The sequence below is a fragment of the Cygnus olor genome, chromosome 20 (assembly GCF_009769625.2).
Source record: "Cygnus olor isolate bCygOlo1 chromosome 20, bCygOlo1.pri.v2, whole genome shotgun sequence".
Taxonomy (NCBI): Eukaryota; Metazoa; Chordata; class Aves; order Anseriformes; family Anatidae; genus Cygnus; species Cygnus olor.
The window spans coordinates 6,889,672-6,910,611 of record NC_049188.1 but is presented as its reverse complement, the minus strand read 5'-3'; the positions used below and the strand labels follow the sequence as shown (position 1 = coordinate 6,910,611).

The following is a 20,940-nucleotide window of genomic DNA, read 5'->3' as shown; positions in this document are numbered from 1 at the left end:
GTCCCGCTCCCCTCCCCGTAGTCACCGGGTGGGGAGGGCCGGGGTGCGCCCCGCTGGGGGGGGTGGGTCCCGGGGGTCCCGGGGGTGCGGGCGGCGGCGGCAGGGCCCGGCCCGGCGGGAACCGGAGTGCGGGCCCCTCCCCGCCCCGAAAGGCCCGAGGGAGGGGCCAGGGCGCCGAGGGTGCAGCGCCGAGCACCGCGAGCGGCGGCGGGAGGGGCGCGGTAACGGGGTAACGGGGAGGGGAGCACCGGGAGGGGACACCGGGGAAGGGGGGGGGGGGCACCGGGGGGAGGACACGGGGGTGTGGGGGTGGCGGGGACACGGGGACAGCCAGGCACCGGGGACACGGGGACGGGGGTGGTGGCACCCCGGGGTGAGGGGACACCGGGGGGGCACCGGGGGGGACACGGGGACATGGGGACAGCGGGGGGGGGGGGCACCGGGGGGACGGGGGGAGGTAACCGGGACCAAGGGACACGGGGACGGGCTGTGCCGGGGTGCTTCGGGTGGGGACACGGGGACACGGGGACTGAGGATGCCCAAGGGATGCACGGGCAGCGGGGACGGGGGACGGGGACATGGGGACCGGGGGACAGGGGGGACATGGGGACAGCGGGACTTGGGGACTGGGGGATATTGGGACCGGGGGACACGGGGACAGGGGGACCAGGGGACATGGGGACATGAGGCGGGGGAATGGGGGACGTGAGGACATGAGGGACTGGGGGACAAGTGAGATTTGGGGACACGGGGACAGCAGGAGTTGAGGACCTGGGGACAGCAGGACTTGGGGACGCAATGATGGCAGGACTTGGGGACTTGGGGACAGGATGACTTGGGGACCCAGGGAGAACAGGACTTGGGGACATGGGGACAGCAGGAGTTGGGGGCGCAGGGACGGTGGGACTTGGGGACTTGGGGACAGGATGACTTGGGGACCCCGGGAAATCGGGACTTGGGGACACGAGGAAAAGAGAGTCTGGGGACACGGGCGCAGCGCCGCCCCCTGCTCCATCTCTCCCCAGGCCTCTCGGCGGCCCTCAGCCCGTCCCCGCTCCGTCCGGCCGCCGAACCCACCCCGGTGGCCCCAGGGGACCATGAACGTGCTGGCCCCCGTCCGCAGGGACAGGGTCATCGCCGACTTGCCGCAGGTGACCGGGGAGGGGACGGCGGCCCGGGGGTGGCCTCCATGAGCCCCGCAACCTCACCGGGGTCCCCTTTGTCCCCCCCCCCCGTGGCAGTGTTTTCGGAAGGAGGCCGCCCTGCACGCCCGCCCCGCTTTCCACCCCAGCGTGGCCAGCGCCTGCCAGGAGCAGCAGACGGGCACCGTGGGGTGAGGACCCCCCCCCGCCCCCGGGAGGGGGGCACGGGGGTGTCCCCCCCGAACTGGGGGGGGGGTCTCCGGCGTGTCCCCACAGCGGGAAGGCGCCGCGTGGCTGCCAGCGCTGCCCGGCTGCGTCACGGCGCAGGAATGCAGCGGGGGGGGGGGGGGGGGCGGGCGGGGGTCCGGGCTGGGCTGCGGCTGCTGGTGGTGGTGGGAAATGAGGGCGGGGGGGGAACGGGGGCGATGGGGGCGCGGGGGGCACGGTGCTGCCGGGGGGTTCGGGGGCTTCCCAAAATGGCTGGCAGGAGGGGGGGGGGGGGGGGGGGCGGTACTGGGTGCCCCCCCGCAGTGGCTGTGCTCCCCTCTGCCCCGCAGGTTCAAGATCTCCAAGATCATCGTGGTGGGGGACCTGTCGGTGGGGAAGACCTGCCTGATCAACCGGTAACGGGCCCCCGCCCCGCAGGAGGCGCTTCTGGGGGGGGGGGGGGGCACAGTGGGAAGAGCCCCCCCCCCCCCCCCCGCCCTCCCCGGGGGCTGACACTCGTCTCCTGCCCCCCCCCCCAAGCTTCTGCAAGGACACCTTCGACAAGAACTACAAGGCGACCATCGGGGTGGATTTCGAGATGGAGCGCTTCGAGGTGCTGGGGGTGCCCTTCAGCCTGCAGCTGTGAGTTGGCGCCAGCCCCGTGCGCATCCCCCCCCCCCCCCCCCCCCCCCCCCCGCCCCGAGGCTCCCGCTGCCCCCCCTGACCTCCTGCCCCCCCCCCCCTCCAGCTGGGACACAGCCGGCCAGGAGCGCTTCAAGTGCATCGCCTCCACCTACTACCGGGGAGCGCAAGGTGAGACCCCCCACCCCCCACCCCCCCACCCCGTGTCCCGTCCCCGCCGGCCGTCCCCGTCCCCATCTCACCTCTCCTCCCCCCCAGCCATCGTCATCGTCTTCGACGTTAACGACGTGGCGTCCCTGGAGCACACGCGGTAAGTGACACCCGGCCAAGGGGACGGGGACGTGGGGGGGGGGGGGGGGCTGGAGGGGGGGGGGGGGCACGGGGCCGTCACGACCGCCGGCGCGCGAGCAAGAGGGCAGCGCTCGGCCGGTGACGGCGGCCCCGCAGGCAGTGGCTGGCTGACGCCCTGAAGGAGAACGACCCATCCAACGTCATCCTCTTCCTGGTGGGCTCCAAGAAGGACCTGAGCGTGAGTGTGTCCCCCCCCCCCCCCCCCCGTGGGCCCCCCCCCCGCTGCGCGGGGGCCGTCCCCAGCACCCTCCCACCCCCCCCTTTTGGCAGACGCCGGCGCAGTACAGCCTGATGGAGAAGGATGCTCTCAAGGTGGCCCAGGAGATGCAGGCGGAGTTCTGGGCCGTGTCCTCGCTCACCGGTGGGTCCCGGCCAGGGGGTGGGGGTTCAGGTGCCTCCCCCCCCCCCCCGGCAGGACAAGGGGCTCAGGGGTCTTATCCCGTGGGGCAGGGGAGAACGTGCGGGATTTCTTCTTCCGCGTGGCGGCGCTGACCTTCGAGAGCAGCGTGCTGGCGGAGCTGGAGCGCGGCAGCGCCCGCAGGATCGGCGACACCGTGCGTGAGTACCCCCGGCTGCCGCCCCCCCCCCCGGGTGCCCCCCGCCGCCCCCCACCCCCCACCCACCCTTTTTCCCTCCAGGCATCAGCAGCAACGAGAGCGACCTGTACCAGTCGGCGCCCCGCAAGAAGCCCAAGTGCTGCCAGTGAGGGGGCAGCCCCGTGCCCCCCCGTAACGCCCGTGTCTCCGTACCAAAGAGCAGCGGCCCCGGCCGCCCCGAGGAGCCGTCCCTGCGGCCGGGGCTGGGCAGGGGCACCCGCGGCCCCCTTAGCTATGCAAACCCACTCAGGGGGAGACGCCCCCAGCCTTCCCTTTGTTTTAATAAAATGTTTTTTTTTATGCTTTTTAAAAAAGGCGTCGGGCTGGCGGGCAGGAGGCAGAGCCAGCGGCACGGTGCTGGAGGAGTTGTTACGCCAAAAACCCAAACCGGGCAGAAAACGCCCCAAACTCGGGGTGCACGGTGCCGGACCCAGCATCATTCCCAGCCCGTCTGGTGGCGGTCGAAGCGTGGCTGCAGGCGGGGGGGCACGCAGTGGGCGCACTTGTAGCGCTCCCGGATCCACCGCGCGCCCTCGCTGTCCTCGATGCAGACGGCCGCGACGCCTGCGGGACACGGCGGGGGCTCAGCGCCGGCCGCCGCCGCCCCCACGGGCGCACCCCGGGGCGCCCCCTCCTACCTGCCACGACCCCCCCCAGCCGCTCCACCAGCCGGATGGCCGCTCGCATGGTGCCCCCGGTTTCCACCCACTGGTCCACGAGGAGGACGCGCAGACCTAGGGAGGGGCAGAGGCTGCGTCCGAGCGCGCGGTGCACGGTGCCCGCGCCGGCAGCCCGCCGTGGCGGGAGCGCCCCGTGGGCTCACCCGGCGAGACGGTGTCGGTGCGGACCTCCATCACCTTCTCTCGGCCTGAGTAGTCGGTGTAGGGCTCCGACAACGTCTCCACGCAGAGGTGCCCGGCTTTACGGATGGCCAGGAAGCCCTTGTGTAGCGCGGTGGCCACGGCAGCACCTGGGGGCGGCCGCGGCGCTGTCAGCCCCCGTGGGGACAAGGTTTGGGGACCCCGGGCTCACCCGCATCGCCCCTCACCCAGGATGAAGCCCATGGCATCGATGCCGGCCACCAGGTCGATGGGGTCCCCCTGGAAGGGCTGCAGCAGGTCAGCCACGCAGTCCTGCAAGCCCTGGGGAGGCAGCGGAGGTGCTGGGTGCCCCTAAGGGTGCCCACACCCCCTGGACCCAAAGCCCACCCGCATGCCAACCCCCCCCCCGGGTGCCCCCTGCCCAGGCGCTGGGTACTTGCGGGTGGCAGTAGAGCCGGGACGGGTCCAGCCAGGCGTAGTTGGGACCTTTGGTGTTGGGGGCCATCAGCGCCAGGTACCAGCCCTTCTCGCGGGCGGCGGGGACGTGGCTCAGGTCCATGCACGGGGACCACAGGCGCTGCGAGCACGGGGGGGCTGCGGGCGTGCAAGGGGGTGAGACCCCAGACCCCTCAGGGCACCCCGTGGCTCGGGGCACCCCGACTTCCCCGTGCACACCCCAATTTCCCCGTGCACACCCCACGGCCCTGCGTCGGGCTCCGTACCTGGGTGCCGGCGGCGAGGACGAGCGGAGCGGGACTGTCATGGGGACCCAGTACAGTCACAGACAGCGACAGCTGAGCAGGGGCAGCCCCGTGGTGCTGGGCCCCCTGCCAGCACCCTCGGCCAGCGGGGACCTGGGCTGGTGCCAGGCAGGAGCCATGGCGGTGACGTGCCCCCACCGGGGGTGGCAGGGAGCACTGGGGGGGGGGGGGGGGGGGTGTCACACCCCTGCGAGCGTGTCCCCAGCACCCAGAGGTGCCAGGGATGGGTGCGGGTGTGCAGAGCATCCCGTGAGTGTGAGGTTTGGACACGGCAGAGCCGTGCTCAGGGTGCAGCCTTTGGGGGTCTCGGCCAGCGTGGGGACTTCTCGAGGCCGCGCACGTCCCCGCTGGGGCCTCGGGCGCCGTCCTGCCCCGCCAAGCGCTGGCTCCACCGGCCAGGCTCCGCGTCCTGACTGCAAATGGGCTTTGGCAAAGGGGAGCCTGCGAGGGGCGACGAGCCCTGGCAGCCTGGCTGCGAGCTGCCGGCCCTGGCTGAGCACGGGCCCCAGGGAAAGCTCCGTGGGGCAGCTGGGAGCTGCGTCGCCCCCATCTGTGTCCTGTCCCACGGCACGGCCCCGGTGGGTGCCGCAGCTCCTCGCGTCCGTCGTGGCCACGGGGGAGCGTGGCTGGGGCTGCGAGCGCTGGCACCTTGTGAGTTAGGACCAGAGCATCACCCCACTGGCTGTACTGGCACAGGCTGCACCGCGCGGAGCCGAGTTGTGCCGTGCCAACTGGGACATGCAATGCCGTGCCATGCCGAGCCATGCCGTGCCACGCTGAGCTGTGCCAAGCAATGCCATGCTGAGCTGCACCGTGCCATGCCGTGCCATGCCATGCTGTGCCACGCTGTGCCACGCTGTGCCAAGCAATGCCATATCGAGCTCCACCATGCCATGCCATGCCGAGCTGTGCCATGCCATGCCGTGCTGTGCCGTGCCGTGCCACACCCAGCTGTGCCAAGCAGTGCTGTGCCGAGCTGCACCTTGCCATACCACACCGTGCCGAGCCGTGCCGATCCAAGCTGTGCCGAGCCACGCCGTGCCGTGCCATGCCATGCCAAACTGTGCCAAGCAATGCCACGCCAAGCTGCACCATGCCAAGCCGTGCCGAGCTGTGCCGATCCAAGCCGTGCCGAGCCACGCCGTGCCGTGCCATGCCATGCCAAACTGTGCCAAGCAATGCCAAGCCAAGCTGCACCATGCCAAGCCGTGCCGAGCCGTGCCGATCCGATCCGACCCGAGCCGTGCCGTGCCGAGCCGTGCCGCCCCGCGGTGGGCGGGCCGTGCCGTGCCGAGCCCCGCTATAAGGCGGCCCCTCCGCGGTGCGGGCCCCGCGGTGCCATGTGCGCCCCGCGGCCGCTCCTCCGCCTCCTCCTCCTGCTGCTGCTGCTGGTGGTCGCCCCCGGAGCAGCCCCGAGCCCCGGAGCGGCCCCCCCGGGGCGACCCCGAGCCCGCCGCGGGCTCACCTACCCCGGGACGCTGTGGTGCGGAGCTGGGAGCAACGCGGATGCCTACGAGCAGCTGGGTAAGGAGCGAAGGAGCCCGTCCCTGTCCCTCAGCTCGTCTGCACCCTGCCCGTCCCCATCCCAGGGCTGGTGCTGGTCCACCAGTTTGCCCCATCCCAGGGCTGCTCCGTCCCAGTCCCCATCCCAGTGGCCTGATCCACCCCCCCAGAATGGTCCCAGTCCATCCTGGTCCATCCCGCTGCCATTCTGGTCCCCAGGTGCTGGTCCCGTCCCCGTCCCAGTGCTGGTCCAAAGCAGTCCATACCCAGTCCCTCCTCTGGTCCCCATCCTGGTGCTCATCCCGTCCTGATCCCCAGACTGGTCCCAGTCCAACCCAGTCCATCCTGCTCCCAATCTCATCCCCACTGTGGTGCTGGTCCAGCCCCAATCCCCATCCCAGTCCCATCCCAGTCCCAGCCCTGTCCCTCCCAGTTCCCATCCCAATCCTCGCCCCAGCCCCAATCCCAACCCGACCCAGCCCCACCCCAGCTGCACCCAGACCCCCCCGCGCTGCCCGCGGCCCTGCCTGCACCCCGTGCCGTGCCCGCAGGGGAGCACCGGGACACCGACCGGTGCTGCCGGGACCATGACCACTGCCAGCACGTCATCCACCCCTTCACCGCCCGCTACGGCTACCGCAACCTGCGCTGGCACACCATCAGCCACTGCGACTGCGACCGCAGGTGAACACCCCCGGGTCCCCAGGGGTGTGTGTGTATTTGGGGGGGGGGGGGGGGTCCCAGCCTGGCCACCCCCCCCTCACCCGGTTCCGTCCCGCAGGTTGAAGGAGTGCCTGCAGCAGGTGAACGACACGGCCTCGCGCGTGGTGGGCCAGGCTTTCTTCAACGTCATCCGGGTGCCCTGCTTCGAGTTCGCCTACAAGGAGGAGTGCGTGGAGCCCTACCTCTACGTCTGGTGAGTGTCCCCACCCCCCACCCCGGGTCCGGCCCCGCTGCTGCTGCCCCCATCCCTGACCCACGCCGTCCCCGCTCCCCGCAGGTGCAAGGCGTACAACACGGTGGCCGTGGCGGTGCCCAGGGAGCCGGTGCTGTACGAGTTCGGCGGGGAGCTCATCGACAGGGCGGCGTGGCTGGGGGGGGATGCCCTGAGCCCCCCTTGGGGAGGAGGAGAGGTCCCGGCGCAGCGCCATGCCCGCCTGCTGCCCGCCGCCAAAGAGAGGAAAGGGATGAAGGATAAGAAAAAGAAGGGGAAGGGGCTGAAGAAGAAAAGCCCTGCCGAACTCGGGGAGCTGAGCCACGATGCGCCCGCCACCCACACTCCTCCCGGCGCCCAGCCGGGCTCGGGGGCGCAGGACCCGCTGCCGGACCGGGGGGAAGCGGCCAGCGGCAGCAGGAAGAGGAGGAGGAGGAAGGAGAGAAACAGAAAGAAGAGGCTGAAAAGCAAAGCTGAGCCGGAGGCTGCGTGAGCCCCGCTGCCGCGGACCTGGCTCCCCGCGCGGGTCCTCGCTGTGTTAATAAAGTAGGGCGTCGAGCAGATGGAGCTGTGTGGAGCAGGGAGGAAGGAGCACGCCGGGGGCAGTGCCACGGGGGAAAGCCTCGGGTTAAGCCCGCTGATGGGCTGGGGAGGGTGGGAATGGGGCCTTGCCGCCTGACCTACCTGGGGGCACTTTGCTGGTCCCCATGCATGGCCCCACAGGGCCCCAGAGAAAGGGAAAACCCGAGGGTCTGCAGGGTTGTGCAAAAAAGAAAAGGTCTGAAGGGGCTTGAGGTACTCCCCAGCACTCGTGGAGGCTCATTTCACGTTCCTGAGGATGGTGAAGTCACGTCCCTGGTGAGGGAGGACACCAGCTCCTGTCCCCATTTCAGCACAGGGCACAGCCCCCGTTTTGCAGGGCTGGGGTTTGGGAGCCCTGCTACAGCTGGTTGAGCTCCAGCTCCCCGGGGTGTTATTTCCCGGGAGCAGCAATGACCGAACGGCACCGCCCCAGCTCTGACCCCCCTTTTCCCAGGCTGGGAGCGAGGTGCTCAGCACCAGCACCTCCTTTTCCAGCCCCACCAGCAGCTCACCCCACGCACCGCCGGCTTGGCCCCTGCCTCCGGGAGCAGGGCAGCTCACAGGCGGTGCTGGTCACACGCACCACAGCCAGCTGTGGGGCTGAAAGCAGCTGCATGGGGCCGAGCAGCCCCTCTCCCACCCCAAAACACAACACGGGGACCAGGGGCAGACGTGCTCAGTGCAGACGATGCCACCTCTGCCGCCCCACTGGGGAGGCGAAGCAGTGGCCAGCTCGCAGCATCGCCGCACGGGGAGCTGGAGCCGGGGTGGGCTGCTCGGGGAGGAGAGGGGTCCCCGTCCTTCCCCGGAGACTTCACACACTGCAGGAGCTCTGGGGTGTGCGACAACAGAAGCTTTTCCAGCCCTGGGACAAAGGCAGAGGCACAGCCAGCAATCGCAGGCTGCTCGGGCAGCCCGACTCGTTCCCCTGCTGGTAAGGGGGTGCCTGAATTGAGGGCAGTGCTCGGGGACAGGACACGGGTCCAGCAGGAGGGCAGCGCTGCCCCGCACCAACCCCGCCGCTCCCGGAGAGGCGCCCGAGGAGCGGATGCGATCCCACGTCCCTGAACTGAAAGGAGCACGAGAGCCCACGGAGGAAACACTGAGGCTGCACCAAGTCATCGCGCCCTCGAGCAGCACCGCTCACGGGTGCCAAGCCCTTGGGGCAAGCGCAGCACCAGTGCTGAAACACAGACAGCTTACAGGCAGCTTCCCAAAAGTAGAATTTTTATTGACGGTATGGGGAAACTAAAAACAAAGCTGAAAAGGAGCCGACAATGCACAAGTAGCCCCCCGGTACGGGTCAGAGACATCCTTGGTAAAACTCCCATCGTAGCATTTAATAAAATAAAAAAATAGCACAAGGTTAGTACACCTGCAAGCCACCCCGGCACGGCCCCATCCCGGCCTGCGGCTGCAGGAGGGACATGGCCGTGTCAGCCCCCAGCACCCCAGAGGAGATGGCGTGGAAGCCAGGACCTGCATTTCTCTCTGGAAACTGCTTTGCTTTGTTCTCCTGCGTTGCTGCCATTCTTCAGGAGCATTTACATGCAAAAAAGACCTTTGTTTATCCGGAGCTGCTGTTCTTGCTCATTTCTTAGCGAAGAGGCGGCTAACCAGGAGCACTCGGAGGAACAAAGACCCTGCTTCCATAGAAAATCCCTACGAACAAAGGAGGAGAGGGGAAAGTGTGTGCAGCAGAAACTTTCCAGTTCAGAAATGCCTCTCAGCGCTGGCAGTTCCTGACGTGACAGAAGTTATAACAGGAGTCATCCGCATCATCTGCCCCCTCCCAGGCCCCCGGTACCTCCCCCAGCCAGTGAGAGACGTGCGGGCCTTGCGAGGTGCCGGTACGCGTGCATGATGTCTCTACACAATACATCAAAACAAATCATTTTTTTTTTTTTAATCAGCTCAACAGAAACCAGCTTCTCCGTGAAAGTTTCGGCACACAGAAGGCAACTCCAAGCAACAAAGGAGGAAGGAGCAGCGGCTTTCAGCGCTGAACTCTGCTCCTGCGGCCAACCCGGGGCTGAGAGGAGAGGGCAGGCAGGCAGCGCGGGGTGCAGACAGAAAACCTCTCGAGTAGCGTTCAGTAGAAACACTATTTATTCACCCCTTTTGGTTACAAGTGGGCAGGGTTAAGCTGACGCGGAGGAGGATGCCATGCGCTCAGCTGCTTTACGTCCCCCTCCGCCATACGAGCGGCTGCTCTCGCGGCGTTTCAGCCCGAGTGTCTGGCCCATGCTTGGGAAAGCTGCTGGTGCCTGGGGTTTCGCTTCGCAGTCTGATTTAAAAACAAAACAAAACAAAACAACCCAAAAAACTAAATAAATATTGATCCAAAAGAAGCCAGAGGAGAGCAACCTTTTGGTACAACAGCTGCGTTTCTCTCTGGCAAGACCCCTACCCCCAGAGCTGCTGCGCGAGACCCCTACGAACACGCCTGGGGGTTGACACAGACTGCGGAGCCTGTTAACACGTGAAACCACGGAGCGAACAAACAACAGAAACCTTTTGAGAACCCTGGTTAGCTTGTCACAACCCCAGTGACTTTGCTTCGCGCGCTCTGGACGAGGAGAGCCGACAGTCAGGGTTTGGGAGAATCCAAAGAAAACAGGCTCACTCCAGGCCAGTGGTCTGCAGTTTCAGCTACGTTTGCTTCCTGGTCTTCGCTGTGAAAGCAGACTGCTGTGCGCGTAAAAGGATGGACTCATTTGACCTTGTAACTGCTCTGCCGAGCTTCCAAGTGGTGAACCAGGGACCTGGAACGCAGAGGCCACTGCAGTTGTCCTTTCCTATGATATATTTATATATATATAGTATATATATATTTAGACCAGCCCTGCCAAGTCTATTCGTTCGCTCAGGTGCACATCACCAAGAGTCATTTCCCACCATCTCATGACGTATAAAACAGGAGTTACGTGGCTAAGGGAAGGGAAGTTGTTTTCAACTGTTCGCTCTCCCTTCCCTTTCCGAGAGAAGGGAGCGGAGGTCACGGACCAGGTCCAGCACAGCCTATCGGTCCATCTCGTCGAGCAGCGGCGTGGCGTCCCCGGCGATGGACATGGGCGTGCTCTCGATCATGGGGCTGGGGGACGGGCGAGGAGTCAACCTCTGCTTCTGTTTCCTCCGTTCAGCCTCCTTCTCCTGGAGCCACTGCTCGGCCATCTTCCCCCAGTCGATCGCAGCGTGACTGTTGGTCCTGTAACGACAGAATCAGGAGGTGTGACGTGCCAGAAAGCAAGCCCAGAGTAGCTTTCCCTGCCCTCCCTCTCCAAAAGATCCCACGCGGGAGGATTTGAGACAACCCCACCGTGCTGCTTCCATGGAAATCCACAAAAGCAACCAGCAGGTGACGCAGGCAGATGCGTGCACCCGGCGCCACTCACTTTGGCTGCTGCCTCTGCCTGGAGCTGGACGATGGCTGCGACTGTGTCTGGGACTGGGTGGACTGGGGTGTGGTGTTGGCCTGCAGCTGGTACTGGGGGGTCGTGATCGGCTGGCTGGGGGTAGTGTAGGAGTAACTGGGGGTCATCAGAGGGGTGGCCACTGGTTGCTGTGCTGGAGTCGTGAAGACCTGCAGGAAGCAGAGGCTGTTAGAGGACAGCGGGTAAACCCTGCCAGGCTGCGAGGCAGAGGTTTGGCGTGCTCTGCACCGCCCTGCTCGCCAGGGAAGCTGCTGCACGCTCCCAGGCCTGCTGGAGCCCCTCATCTGAGCAACAAGAGGTTCACAGAGATCACAGCCTAGGGAATGGGGGGCGGCAGGGCAGAAGGAGCAGCACCCTGCTGAGCACAGGACATTTCTGGGTCCTGCTTCTTCCTCCCCCAGAGCCTCCAGCCATAAAATAGCCACCCTTCTTTGTTCATCCCACACAGGGTACAAGGGGAGATGTTCAAAGCAAACAAAGGTAAGGACCACAAGCGAGATGGGCACCAGAGATCCAGAAACATCCTACGGTGGACATGAAGAACAGATGAACTTGCCCTTATTTTTCTGCCCTAGTGGGTTGCAGAGAAGGCAGCTCCCGAGATGGCTCCCTCCCAGATCCCAAGCTGGCTGGCTCACTGTTTGCTTAGTCTTTTTGCCTGTTCATCTCCTTTTTCCTTCAGATTGTCTTGGTGCTTAACACATTGGGTTATCCACAGTCCCTGCCTATCCCCAGCTCAACACTTGTTTTGCAAAACTCCATGAAAGCCTCCCAAGGTGGTCCAGAAGAGAATCTCTCCTCCCTGCAAGCCTTGTCTTGCAGCGCCTCTTCATCAGATCTAATGGCAGGGCGTGTTTCTTGTACCCAGACAACTCAGTCCTTCCGCAGCTGGATTTAGCATCAGGGTCAGCCAGGGAGCTGGCAGTGTGTGCCGGGGGGAGGCAGGCACCAGCGTGCGTGAGGAAAGGCTTCAGCACGAGCTGAAACTGTTCAACTCCCTGCAAAGCCCCTGGGTATTCGGTCAGGCTGAGGTGTTCGCCTGCCGGTGCAGCTTGGAGATTAGCACGCTGAGCTGAAAAGCCCTGCAAACTCAGCGCATAGTTTCCCAGCTAATCTCTTCCTCTGGCAGCTCACGTTGGCGATTCAGGGGCACAATCACAAGGTTGTGTGCCTTCACCGCTGGATCCCTTCTCTCTACCCTGCCACATTCCTTGGGGGCCTGGCCAGTTTGCTATTTGTTTCAACTCTCTCCAGAGCAGGACTGGGTTACACGCCTCATTTCCTCAGCCAGGGGAGGAAGAGATCTGGTCCAAGAACCCTGTCAGGCTCCCCTCTGCAGAAGTATGGGTGCAGCTAGGATCTCTGGCAAGGAGCAACCCCTCAGCCCAGCAGAATCCCCACGGGATGGTTTCTAGCGGTGGGAAGAAGCCACGCAGCACCTCGTCCCCAAGGCTTAGAAGTGACACCTACATGGTACGCGCTGCTGCCACCTCCGCTGCCCCCGTAGCCATACTGACTGGATGCCCACTGCGCAGGGGTGGCATTTGGGTTCTGCCCCTGGCCCGTCACGGCAGCGATGGCACTGAACATCTGGGAGGTCATGTTCTGCGGGAGGGCGTTCACTGCACGGGTCAGGTCTGCAAGAAGGACCATCGTGTTAGACAGCGCAGAGCCTGGAGGAGGACCTCGCACCCCAGTTCCACCAGGAGAAGCCTGCACTGACCTGCCAGGTTAATGTTAGCTGGAGTAGCGTTAATGGAGGCTGGAGTCCTGGTCCGACTGCTACTGCTGGGGGTAATACCTGTGTAAAATAGAAGCCAAGGGGGATGGGTTAGTTCTCCCAGAAGAGCAGCTATTGGTCTGGAACTCGTGATTTGAAAAAAAAATATAATGTTGGAAACACTTGTATTGGCAAGGTGCAGTTTTACCAGGACATGGCGTGTGCAGGATTGTATAGTGGGAGAGGCTAAAGGAGGGGAAAGGGGCAATTCCTTTGCTGCATGGCCCACGTGGCCAAAAGATTAATTCTTAGGAGTGCTCTTAACAGGTCCATGGAATACAAAAACTTGAGCACCGCTTTGAAACCTTCCAGGTATAGAAAATCCTAGAACACATTTCAGGGACAAAGAACACAGAATTGCCCCTACGACGTGACACCCACGAAACAGAAAGCCGAGACACAGGTTTTGGGATGCTCACCTGGAACAGGGTCCTGATAATGATCCTTAAACCATCGGAAGAGTCCGTTCACGGTAGGGAAGATCTGGCCCCGGTAGCGGAACCCTTCTGGTGTGACCGTCACATACTCTATCCTGTGAGGAGGAGCAGTGAATGCAGGAGAGCACAAGAGATCACAGGCTGCTTCAGATACCTGCCTCCATACAGCACCCTCGTGCTAACAGGCAACAATAGGAACAGGCATGACAGGGAAGGCCTACAAACTCTGGTGAAGGCTGACTTACAGTGAGACTGAAAGAACTGGAAGAGAAACTGGCAGCAGTAAGGCCAGGTGTGGTACTGGCAGTACTCAGCTCCAGCTGCTGGGCTTGCCTCTCATTTACCTTGGTTTGCCTCGAGGCTGATATCCCAAGAGGAATTTGCCAGGTAGATCTTTACAGGCACTGATAAAGTAGGGAATAAATGTTGGCTTCTCTTTCTTGGTCTTTATCAGCAGCTCTTCCAGCTTCTAATAGAGAAAGGAAGAGAAAAAGAAATGCTCAAGCAGAGCCTACATTTTTAGCGACACAGAGAACCTGCAGATATCTCCCTCCATGCTGTTTTCAGTCCGTTTTCTCCCCAGCCCTGATGCCAGCAATCCGACAAGGACCACCAACAGCACTGTTTCTGAGCAGGTTTCTGTGAGCAGACAAACCACAGCCTGGGAGGCTTAGCCCAGGCAACGCATATTACTGGTTCTGATCACAAATCTGCAGAGAGAAGCACTCTCTCCAGTGACATTTACTGTCTGGGCTCTGGCACAGCACTGTAGGTGCTCCTCCACACTCCCAGTGCAGGAACCCATCCTGACTCCATTGCTCCTAGACAATCTCCCTGAAACCTAGAGCTGGAAAGTGACTGCCAAGCCCCAAGCGACAAGGAAGATCAGAGCTCAGGAAGATCAGAGCAGCTCACGCTAGACTCAAAGAGTTTAAGATCTGCCCTGGGACAAAGAAAACTATTTATCTCCCACACAAGCTACCGCAGCCTGGGACGGGCTCACCTTCTTGTCTCCACCGTTGCAATCCTGATAGTATTTGTGATTCAACAGGTCTCTGGCAAAAGAAGCCATAGGCTGGACATAGCGAGCGACAATTTCATCCAGGTCTTCAAACTCCTTTGGACAAACACATTTAAAGAGGTATTTAGGGTGCGTGATGAGGAACTCTGATCCTAGCATACAGCTATTGGTCATCCTGCACAACAAGGCTGGATGCTTTGAGTGAAAAGTGTCTAAGAAGGAGAGTAACGTCCATTGCAATAGTCTGAACGCAGCTGCAAGGACAGAAAAGCTGTGCCAACCTGTTCCTGCCAAGGAGGTACTTCTGCCACACCAAATCCTTCCCAGGCATGCTCTGCAGGGCTCTTACCTCTGTGTTAATCCAAAGCGTGGAGCCCAGACTGAAAGCGTTCTCCTTGCCCTCTTCTCGGACATCCACGTGCTGGTAAATCCCATCGTTCACCTTCCAGGTGACAGTAAGGTGGTTCTCCCCTTTGCTGCTTGGCCGAATAATCACGTCCCCTTGGTCCATGGTCTCCATCATCTTCTCAGCTTGCTTGAAGCTAATGTTGTGGAATGACGGGTGAGCAATTACTCTCTTGATGTACGCTAGGGGACAAAGAGGAGTATTTAGGCTTCCAAGAGGAACTGCTTTATTCCAAGCGCACATCTAATTGTGCTTATTCTCCTAAAGCACCCTGGGAAGGCTGGTGTCACAGGGGAGAGAAAAAGGACAGACTCACTTGTTCGCTGCTGCTTTCTTTTCAGGTCTTCTTCCTGTTTGTGATCTGCTGCCTCAGAGTCAAAGTCATAGTAGGTGTCTTTAGGCAGTTTCCACTCGTTGTTCTTATCCACCAAGTCAGAAGTCCTGCAGGTCAGATCTGCACTGAACTTCTCAATGTCGATCTTCATAATCCTGCAGTGAACAGTCATTCCCACCTGCAGGAGAGGGTCATGCACAGCTGGTCAGCAGGCGTGGCTGATACGCCAGGCACCCTGCGTTACAGAGCAGTCTGTGCGGGGCCGTGCTGCCAATGAAGTACAAGTCACCTCGCATATTTCAGACTGATACCACCTTTAAAAGTGATCCTTCGATACGAATTGAAAAACACCTGATCCCCAAGACTAGAATCAAAAGAGATTAAAGACATTTTTTGCTGGCAGTTCTCTAGCACCTAATATCTACACCCCACGTCACACTGAACACTGCATGTCTGGAAGCTGAGGACAATGAATTTTGCTATTTCAGGTATCTTTAACAATGGGAGCAGCAAAACCGGACTTCATGATGCACAAGAAAGCAGTTATGTCTGTTCAGAAACAGGCTGGAAGACACCCAAAAGACTACCCTACTTAAATGGGAAACGGAAAATCCCGCCACAAAAACTGCAATGTCTTACTCCAGTTAACCGTGCTGAAGTCAACAATGTCTCTTTAAAAAGCTGCTAAGAGATCTCCGTGCTTACAGGATTATCCATCACCTGCATGGACTGTCAGGGCGTCCAAGAAGATGGCAAAGATGTTAAACCTATTTTATCATGTGATAGAAATACGTGATTCTGTTTCTTTCAGAACCCCAGTCCCTGTCCTGAACAAGACCAGTAACTCTGACGACCTCCACAAATGAATTGCGAAAGAAGAAAAAGTTACAAGAGAGGGAAACAGACCCCGCATATCTAACTAACAGCAGTTCTGTGAACTCTTTAGAAAGCCGGAAACAAAGGGCAGCTCTGCATTAGAATGCCTTCTGGTCTCCCAAACCCAGACTATAATAAATTCTCCCACAGTACAACATGTTAACTGATTAACATGGTTTCTACCAGCTGCCAAGAGAGATTTGCACTGTGGGACAGGGACGCTAACCAGAACCTGAACTTGCTGCTGATTTAAAGTCCTTCAATGAAAAGTAAGGTTTGAGAAACCATTTAGGGAACAGCATTAACCAAACTCTGAATTATTGCCATTGACTCCACGCTCTTCTAGTTCTTGCAGCGTATGTGAAAATTCACTGCTTTCATACCTTCACCCTTTCTTCTGGCCGTTTGACCACCTTATCACTAAGAAATTTTGTTGGGATGAAGCCAGCAACGCCGTTATCCAGACGTGTCTTCACTCCAATGGCCTGACCTGGGCAGGAACCGCTGTCAAAGTGATTCCAAACCTGGAGCAAGGCAAAGATAAAAAGTCAGTCAGCATGGAAACACAATAACCCGGGCAGCTCACACTCACACAAGTCTAAAAGCTGTGTCAGCAAACAGGCACAGCCAGCACAGACGTGTGGAAGGGCAGAGGACAGAAGACTTCAATGAAAGCTACCCAGTAACACGGTCTTCCTACCTAAACTGAGCAGAACTGATGGGGCTTTGCAACCAGGAAGGCCAGAATATTTTTAGACCCTGAACAGAAGCCTGCAGCTAGGGCTGGTTTCTAACGAACACTATAGGACTTTAAAGTCACTGATTACCAATGCTGGAATTCAAATGTTTGGAAGAGAGACCTAAAGTACAGCTGCATTAAGCAGCAGGGAGTCCAGATAAGTTCTTAAAATTGTGAAGGTGGCAGAACAAACTTCTGTTCTCCATGTCACTGGCAGCTTCTCTGCGTAAAACACAATCCTAGACCACAAACAAGCCTGCTTTATGTATTTGCAAAGAACTGGCCAGCTTATCCCCAAATCCATTTCACTCCTAGTTCAATTCACTAAGATCCATAAAGGACCCGTCAAATCCATACTGAGGCAATTAGTCAAAACTGGAACATTTTATATTTGCAATCAAAGGTCACATTCAGGTTGGGGTCCTGGGGCACCGCAGACATAATCTTGGCTCTGTTACCTTGTTTCTCAAGAGCCCTTGGCTACTGCACCCCTACAAAATGCTCAAGTCTGCTGAGGCACTCCTGTCAAAGGCAGGGCCAGCGAGAGAAGCAGCCCTACCTCACTGAGCTCTGGAAAGTTATCCTGCTGACAGAAAGGACACTGCCATAGGCCAGTTTCGTCGTTCCGTATTGCCTGGTCATAGCTTTCTCCTTGTGGTCGCCTGTGGGCTATCCCGGTCACGTTGCAGATGATCATTTTACCTGTGGTGTGATGAGAGAAAAGAGAGAACGGAGAACTGAAAGCCAACTGCAGGGCCAGACAGTTACTTTGATCTAAGGCAGATGTGTACGAAGGCGTTAGGAGACTTCCCAGGTACACGAAAAGCTGCTTCACACACATGTAACCTCAGCATTGTCCTGACGTCACCCTCAGCAACATCCCTTTGCCCCACCTCTACACATCTTAAATCAACTTAGGATGGCAACAATCATCAGAGCCCTCTTAGTGAACATGGACATACCTATATAAAAAGTCTCTGGAGTTTCTTTGGTCAGCATGTTGAAGACCTCTTCTGTGTTTGGAGAACGGTATGGTGTTCTCAGGTCCTTGTACCTGCAGCTCAGTTCAGCTCGAATGTCATACAAAGTGATATGCTTGTCACCGTAGCCCTGTGTGGTATTCAAGGGTTATAAAGCCATAAGTGGCAGGAAGGAGGTGAAAAGGGAATCCAGTATAAGTTACGAAATAATTCACAGAAGTTATCAAACACCAAATTTAGAAAAAAAAAAAAAAAGAGGACTGCACAGTGTATCATCAAACTGTAGGACTTAGTCACAGTATGTTGAGGAGGTCAAAATTATTACTAAATTCAGAAAAAAAATAAGTTCAGTGGGGACAAAACCAGCCCAATTACTCTATCTTCCCTTCCCCAGGCATACTTTCTGTAAGCATTTACTACACGCCATTGTCAGACACCAAATACTTGTTACAGCTGTTTATAAATTTTAAAATGGCAACAGATAAATGCTCATCTCCTAAAAAGGACGAAGGTCACCAGCTACAAAACCTAAGAAACTGAGCTGGACAGCACAGCTTCCCCTGTTTCTCAGCACCAGCAATCCCCAGCACACCTGTCTTTCCAGTTCTTCAGCAAAGGCATCAAGATCCAGGTCTTTCAGTCGCTCGGGGTTTTCTAAGATCTCCTCTAGAGCTCCTGCAGGATTAGCATCCTCAGCTGACTCATCATATTCTAAGGCATCTACTGCCATTTTTCTTGCCCATTCGTAGGTTTCAGGATGGACTCTGGAACCATCTAGGACTTCGATGTAGGAATCAGTACTGAAATACAACCAGAGACGTGTTCAGATAAGGACTCTGCAGGGTTCCAGAGTCAGCTCCTTCAGCCTAACACGAATCACGTTATTGACCATCACTGTTGGCTGCGTGGCTGCTTTGCCACCACTGACCCCAAAGGAACAAACTACTTTAAACAGGACACAAAGAATTCTTCCTTGATAAATCAGTGGGACCCAAGGCAAATTCCAGACCGCAGCTCCTGCGCCTCAAGGTCATAGCCAGGCTTTGGGATGCTACGTAGGCTCGATGACTCAGTGTGCTATAGGCGCGGTACGAGCGCATAGCTCCATAAGTTTCCTTCCTTATACAAGTTAAACACTGCCAACTGGTGGTGCAGCCACCTGCATCCAGTTTGGAGAAGTCTTTGCTTTGCCCTTGCACCTCCGGGACTTGCTTCCTGCAAGATCCAAGCACCTAGGAGGGCTGGATCACTCAGCGTAAGGATTCAGCCAGGTGTCCTTGCTCAGACTGCTTTTCAAAGGCAAAAAAAAAAAAAAAAATACTGTGGCAGCCCTAGAAAAAACACGTTCCCAACAAGTGACTCTTCTGCACAAAGCTGGCAGCTGAAGACTTAGAAAACGGGTTATCACTGTCCTCCAAACACACAGCTCTCGTTCAATTACCAGTAACCTAATGCTCTACAAATTTACCAGTACTGCTATGAGGAAGCTGAATTGCTGATTTATGCCTCTATTCTCAAACTTCAGAAAAATAAAATACTGTTGGTAGGACTAGGCAGAAACCAAACAGAAGTGCATACGGGTCACTGACGGACATGCACAAGGACTACGGAAAGTTAAGGAACAACTGGTTTTAGTCTAGTTCCTCTTGACCACAAAAGGGTCTTTCACACCATAGCAAGCTATATAATTAATGTTCCGCAGCTCACATTGCTGGACACGTTTAGCTACCCTTAAGAATCAGATTAATAACCAGCAATACCTGAACTTGGCCGGAGATCAGAGGGGCCACACAGAAACTCCTAGGGACATGGACTCCACAGAACGAGACTGTTTCAGCCTGTGACACATTTAACTTCACAGCCTGTGCAGCACTGAACACAACCCAACACCCACCTATCGCCCAGCGACGCTGTGTCAATTTTGATGAAGCCAGCACAGTTGATAAACACCTTGGGTCCCATGTGACACATCGTAACCAGCTGGGTCCTGTTCTCCAGGCGTGTGTTGTTTTGTTTTAAGATCTGGAGAAAGAGGAAAGAGCGTTAAGTTTTACTGTTCAAACCCGAGGATTTCCCAGGAAAAGCAGAGGATTCACACTGGACAGCGCGGTATTCAAAGCATCTGACATAACCGAGACCATCACAAATCATTAACCGTTGCCCTCTGCCTGTGTCTCAACACTGCACGAAGGGAGATGACTCCCCGTGGAACAGCTCCAGCTCGCAGGAAAAGCGTTGGCTTTTTGCCTTGCGTTTTCTGCAGTATGGAGGCGTCCTGATACTGTGACAGTGCATCCGCTCCTGTGAGTTCAGGAGCTAGCTAGTACTGACAGATCCGCTGAGTTGCGTGGGTCTGTGACGGACACAAGTCCCCAAACAGCTTCGGGGTTAGGCGCAGTGAGGTAACACATTTGAAAACCCGTCGACGGAGCTGTCAGCTGCATCTGGCACGCAGAACTCTGACTCAGCTCGTCGCAGCACTGCCATCAGGCCAACTCGCACGCTGTTCGGGCTGCTTTGTTTTTGTAGGCAGAGACAGAAGCCTCCTTACCTTTAGCAGATGAGTGCCTTTGCGTGGTCCCAGGCCACACACATACTGCAGCAAAGCCTGGCTGTGAGGGTGAGCAATTGCCCGATTGACATCCACTCCCACCTCGTTCACACGGTTTATGAATTCGCAGTAGAGGGCATTCAGCAGTTCCTCCTTCACCACGTGCTCCTGACAGAAGGGAGAGGCGTTAGCCTCGCAAGGGGGTGTGTGCAACGCTTTGCCATAAAGCAAGCGGGGCCAACCGCAGTAGACTGGCTCTCAGGTGCTGTACCGCACCTCAGAGTTACCCCTGGGAAGAGCCTAAAGGCAGGAGGCAGATGAGCTAAAGAAGGCAGAAAAAAAGGTGCTGTGTAGCCTGAACGTGGCACAGAACAGGCAGAACTTGCACCAGTTCAACTTGGGATACTTTTCCTTGACAGAAAACAGTCCCAGGTCTCCCAGGCCACTTTTTTTTTTTCCCCTCCCAGAGATGGATCCCCCCTAGCCAAGAATCCTACAAGAAAACCTTACCTGCAGAGGGTGGAGTTTCAGGCAGAGAATATCCTCATCAGAGCTGCAGACCTGGGCAAACTCTATGAGAGGATCCTGAATGCGACGAGCAAGGGAGACTGCTTGACGCAGCAGAGGTGGGTAATCCCGGAACTCATTCTGCAAGAGGCCAGAGAATCACATTTTGTAGCACAACATGCCAAGTCGTCAGACAAGAACTGGAACACAGGAAGCATTTGGTGCTCAGGCAAAGAAAACTGAGATCAAAGACCCACAGGAATGATGCTGTAACTAGGAATGAAACAAACCCATCCACTCAGCTGAACAAAATTGATTTCAGAATGCACCGACATC

The 20,940-nt window shown here is 58.7% G+C and overlaps 4 protein-coding genes across 6 annotated transcripts in view; 2 read left to right on the top strand and 2 right to left on the bottom strand.

Annotated features, from left to right (window-relative positions):
* The first annotated feature begins 95 nt into the window (after window positions 1-95).
* On the top strand, window positions 96-3,252 carry RAB34 (RAB34, member RAS oncogene family). Of its 2 annotated transcripts, none has more exons than XM_040532584.1 (11): window positions 96-229; window positions 1,027-1,151; window positions 1,242-1,333; window positions 1,700-1,765; window positions 1,890-1,991; window positions 2,098-2,162; window positions 2,250-2,301; window positions 2,439-2,520; window positions 2,613-2,703; window positions 2,793-2,900; window positions 2,981-3,252. In XM_040532584.1, the coding sequence occupies exons 2-11, from the start codon at window positions 1,098-1,100 to the stop codon at window positions 3,046-3,048; spliced, it is 780 nt and encodes a 259-aa protein (XP_040388518.1). In that variant the 5' UTR covers window positions 96-229; window positions 1,027-1,097; the 3' UTR covers window positions 3,049-3,252. The 2 variants fall into 2 exon arrangements, with proteins under 2 accessions (XP_040388518.1, XP_040388520.1); XM_040532586.1 differs by having other exon boundaries at window positions 119-221; window positions 1,026-1,151.
* Window positions 3,253-3,265: 13 nt separating this feature from the next.
* On the bottom strand, window positions 3,266-4,574 carry LOC121057878 (adenine phosphoribosyltransferase-like). Of its 2 annotated transcripts, none has more exons than XM_040532587.1 (6): window positions 4,482-4,574; window positions 4,196-4,353; window positions 3,987-4,080; window positions 3,762-3,908; window positions 3,577-3,672; window positions 3,266-3,502 (listed from the first exon to the last, which is right to left on the bottom strand). In XM_040532587.1, the coding sequence occupies exons 2-6, from the start codon at window positions 4,316-4,318 to the stop codon at window positions 3,375-3,377; spliced, it is 588 nt and encodes a 195-aa protein (XP_040388521.1). In that variant the 5' UTR covers window positions 4,319-4,353; window positions 4,482-4,574; the 3' UTR covers window positions 3,266-3,374. The 2 variants fall into 2 exon arrangements, with proteins under 2 accessions (XP_040388521.1, XP_040388522.1); XM_040532588.1 differs by having other exon boundaries at window positions 4,196-4,336; window positions 4,482-4,493.
* A 1,271-nt stretch (window positions 4,575-5,845) lies between these two features.
* Window positions 5,846-7,520, top strand: PROCA1 (protein interacting with cyclin A1). The gene is made up of 4 exons (XM_040532530.1): window positions 5,846-6,044; window positions 6,575-6,707; window positions 6,805-6,939; window positions 7,024-7,520. The coding sequence occupies exons 1-4, from the start codon at window positions 5,861-5,863 to the stop codon at window positions 7,448-7,450; spliced, it is 879 nt and encodes a 292-aa protein (XP_040388464.1). The 5' UTR covers window positions 5,846-5,860; the 3' UTR covers window positions 7,451-7,520.
* Window positions 7,521-8,749: 1,229 nt separating this feature from the next.
* The window catches only part of SUPT6H (SPT6 homolog, histone chaperone and transcription elongation factor), a 23,272-nt gene continuing 11,081 nt past the window's right edge, over window positions 8,750-20,940 (bottom strand). Inside the window, exons 21-36 of the mRNA XM_040532498.1 lie at window positions 20,608-20,745; window positions 20,098-20,265; window positions 19,441-19,568; window positions 18,139-18,346; window positions 17,529-17,676; window positions 17,126-17,268; window positions 16,211-16,351; window positions 14,934-15,129; window positions 14,561-14,799; window positions 14,194-14,307; window positions 13,535-13,659; window positions 13,173-13,285; window positions 12,697-12,774; window positions 12,444-12,610; window positions 10,935-11,122; window positions 8,750-10,747 (exon numbers count right to left, since the gene is read on the bottom strand). Coding sequence (XP_040388432.1) covers window positions 10,561-10,747; window positions 10,935-11,122; window positions 12,444-12,610; window positions 12,697-12,774; window positions 13,173-13,285; window positions 13,535-13,659; window positions 14,194-14,307; window positions 14,561-14,799; window positions 14,934-15,129; window positions 16,211-16,351; window positions 17,126-17,268; window positions 17,529-17,676; window positions 18,139-18,346; window positions 19,441-19,568; window positions 20,098-20,265; window positions 20,608-20,745 — 2,481 coding nt within the window. The 3' untranslated portion in view covers window positions 8,750-10,560. The remainder of the gene's footprint in view (window positions 10,748-10,934; window positions 11,123-12,443; window positions 12,611-12,696; window positions 12,775-13,172; window positions 13,286-13,534; window positions 13,660-14,193; window positions 14,308-14,560; window positions 14,800-14,933; window positions 15,130-16,210; window positions 16,352-17,125; window positions 17,269-17,528; window positions 17,677-18,138; window positions 18,347-19,440; window positions 19,569-20,097; window positions 20,266-20,607; window positions 20,746-20,940) is intronic.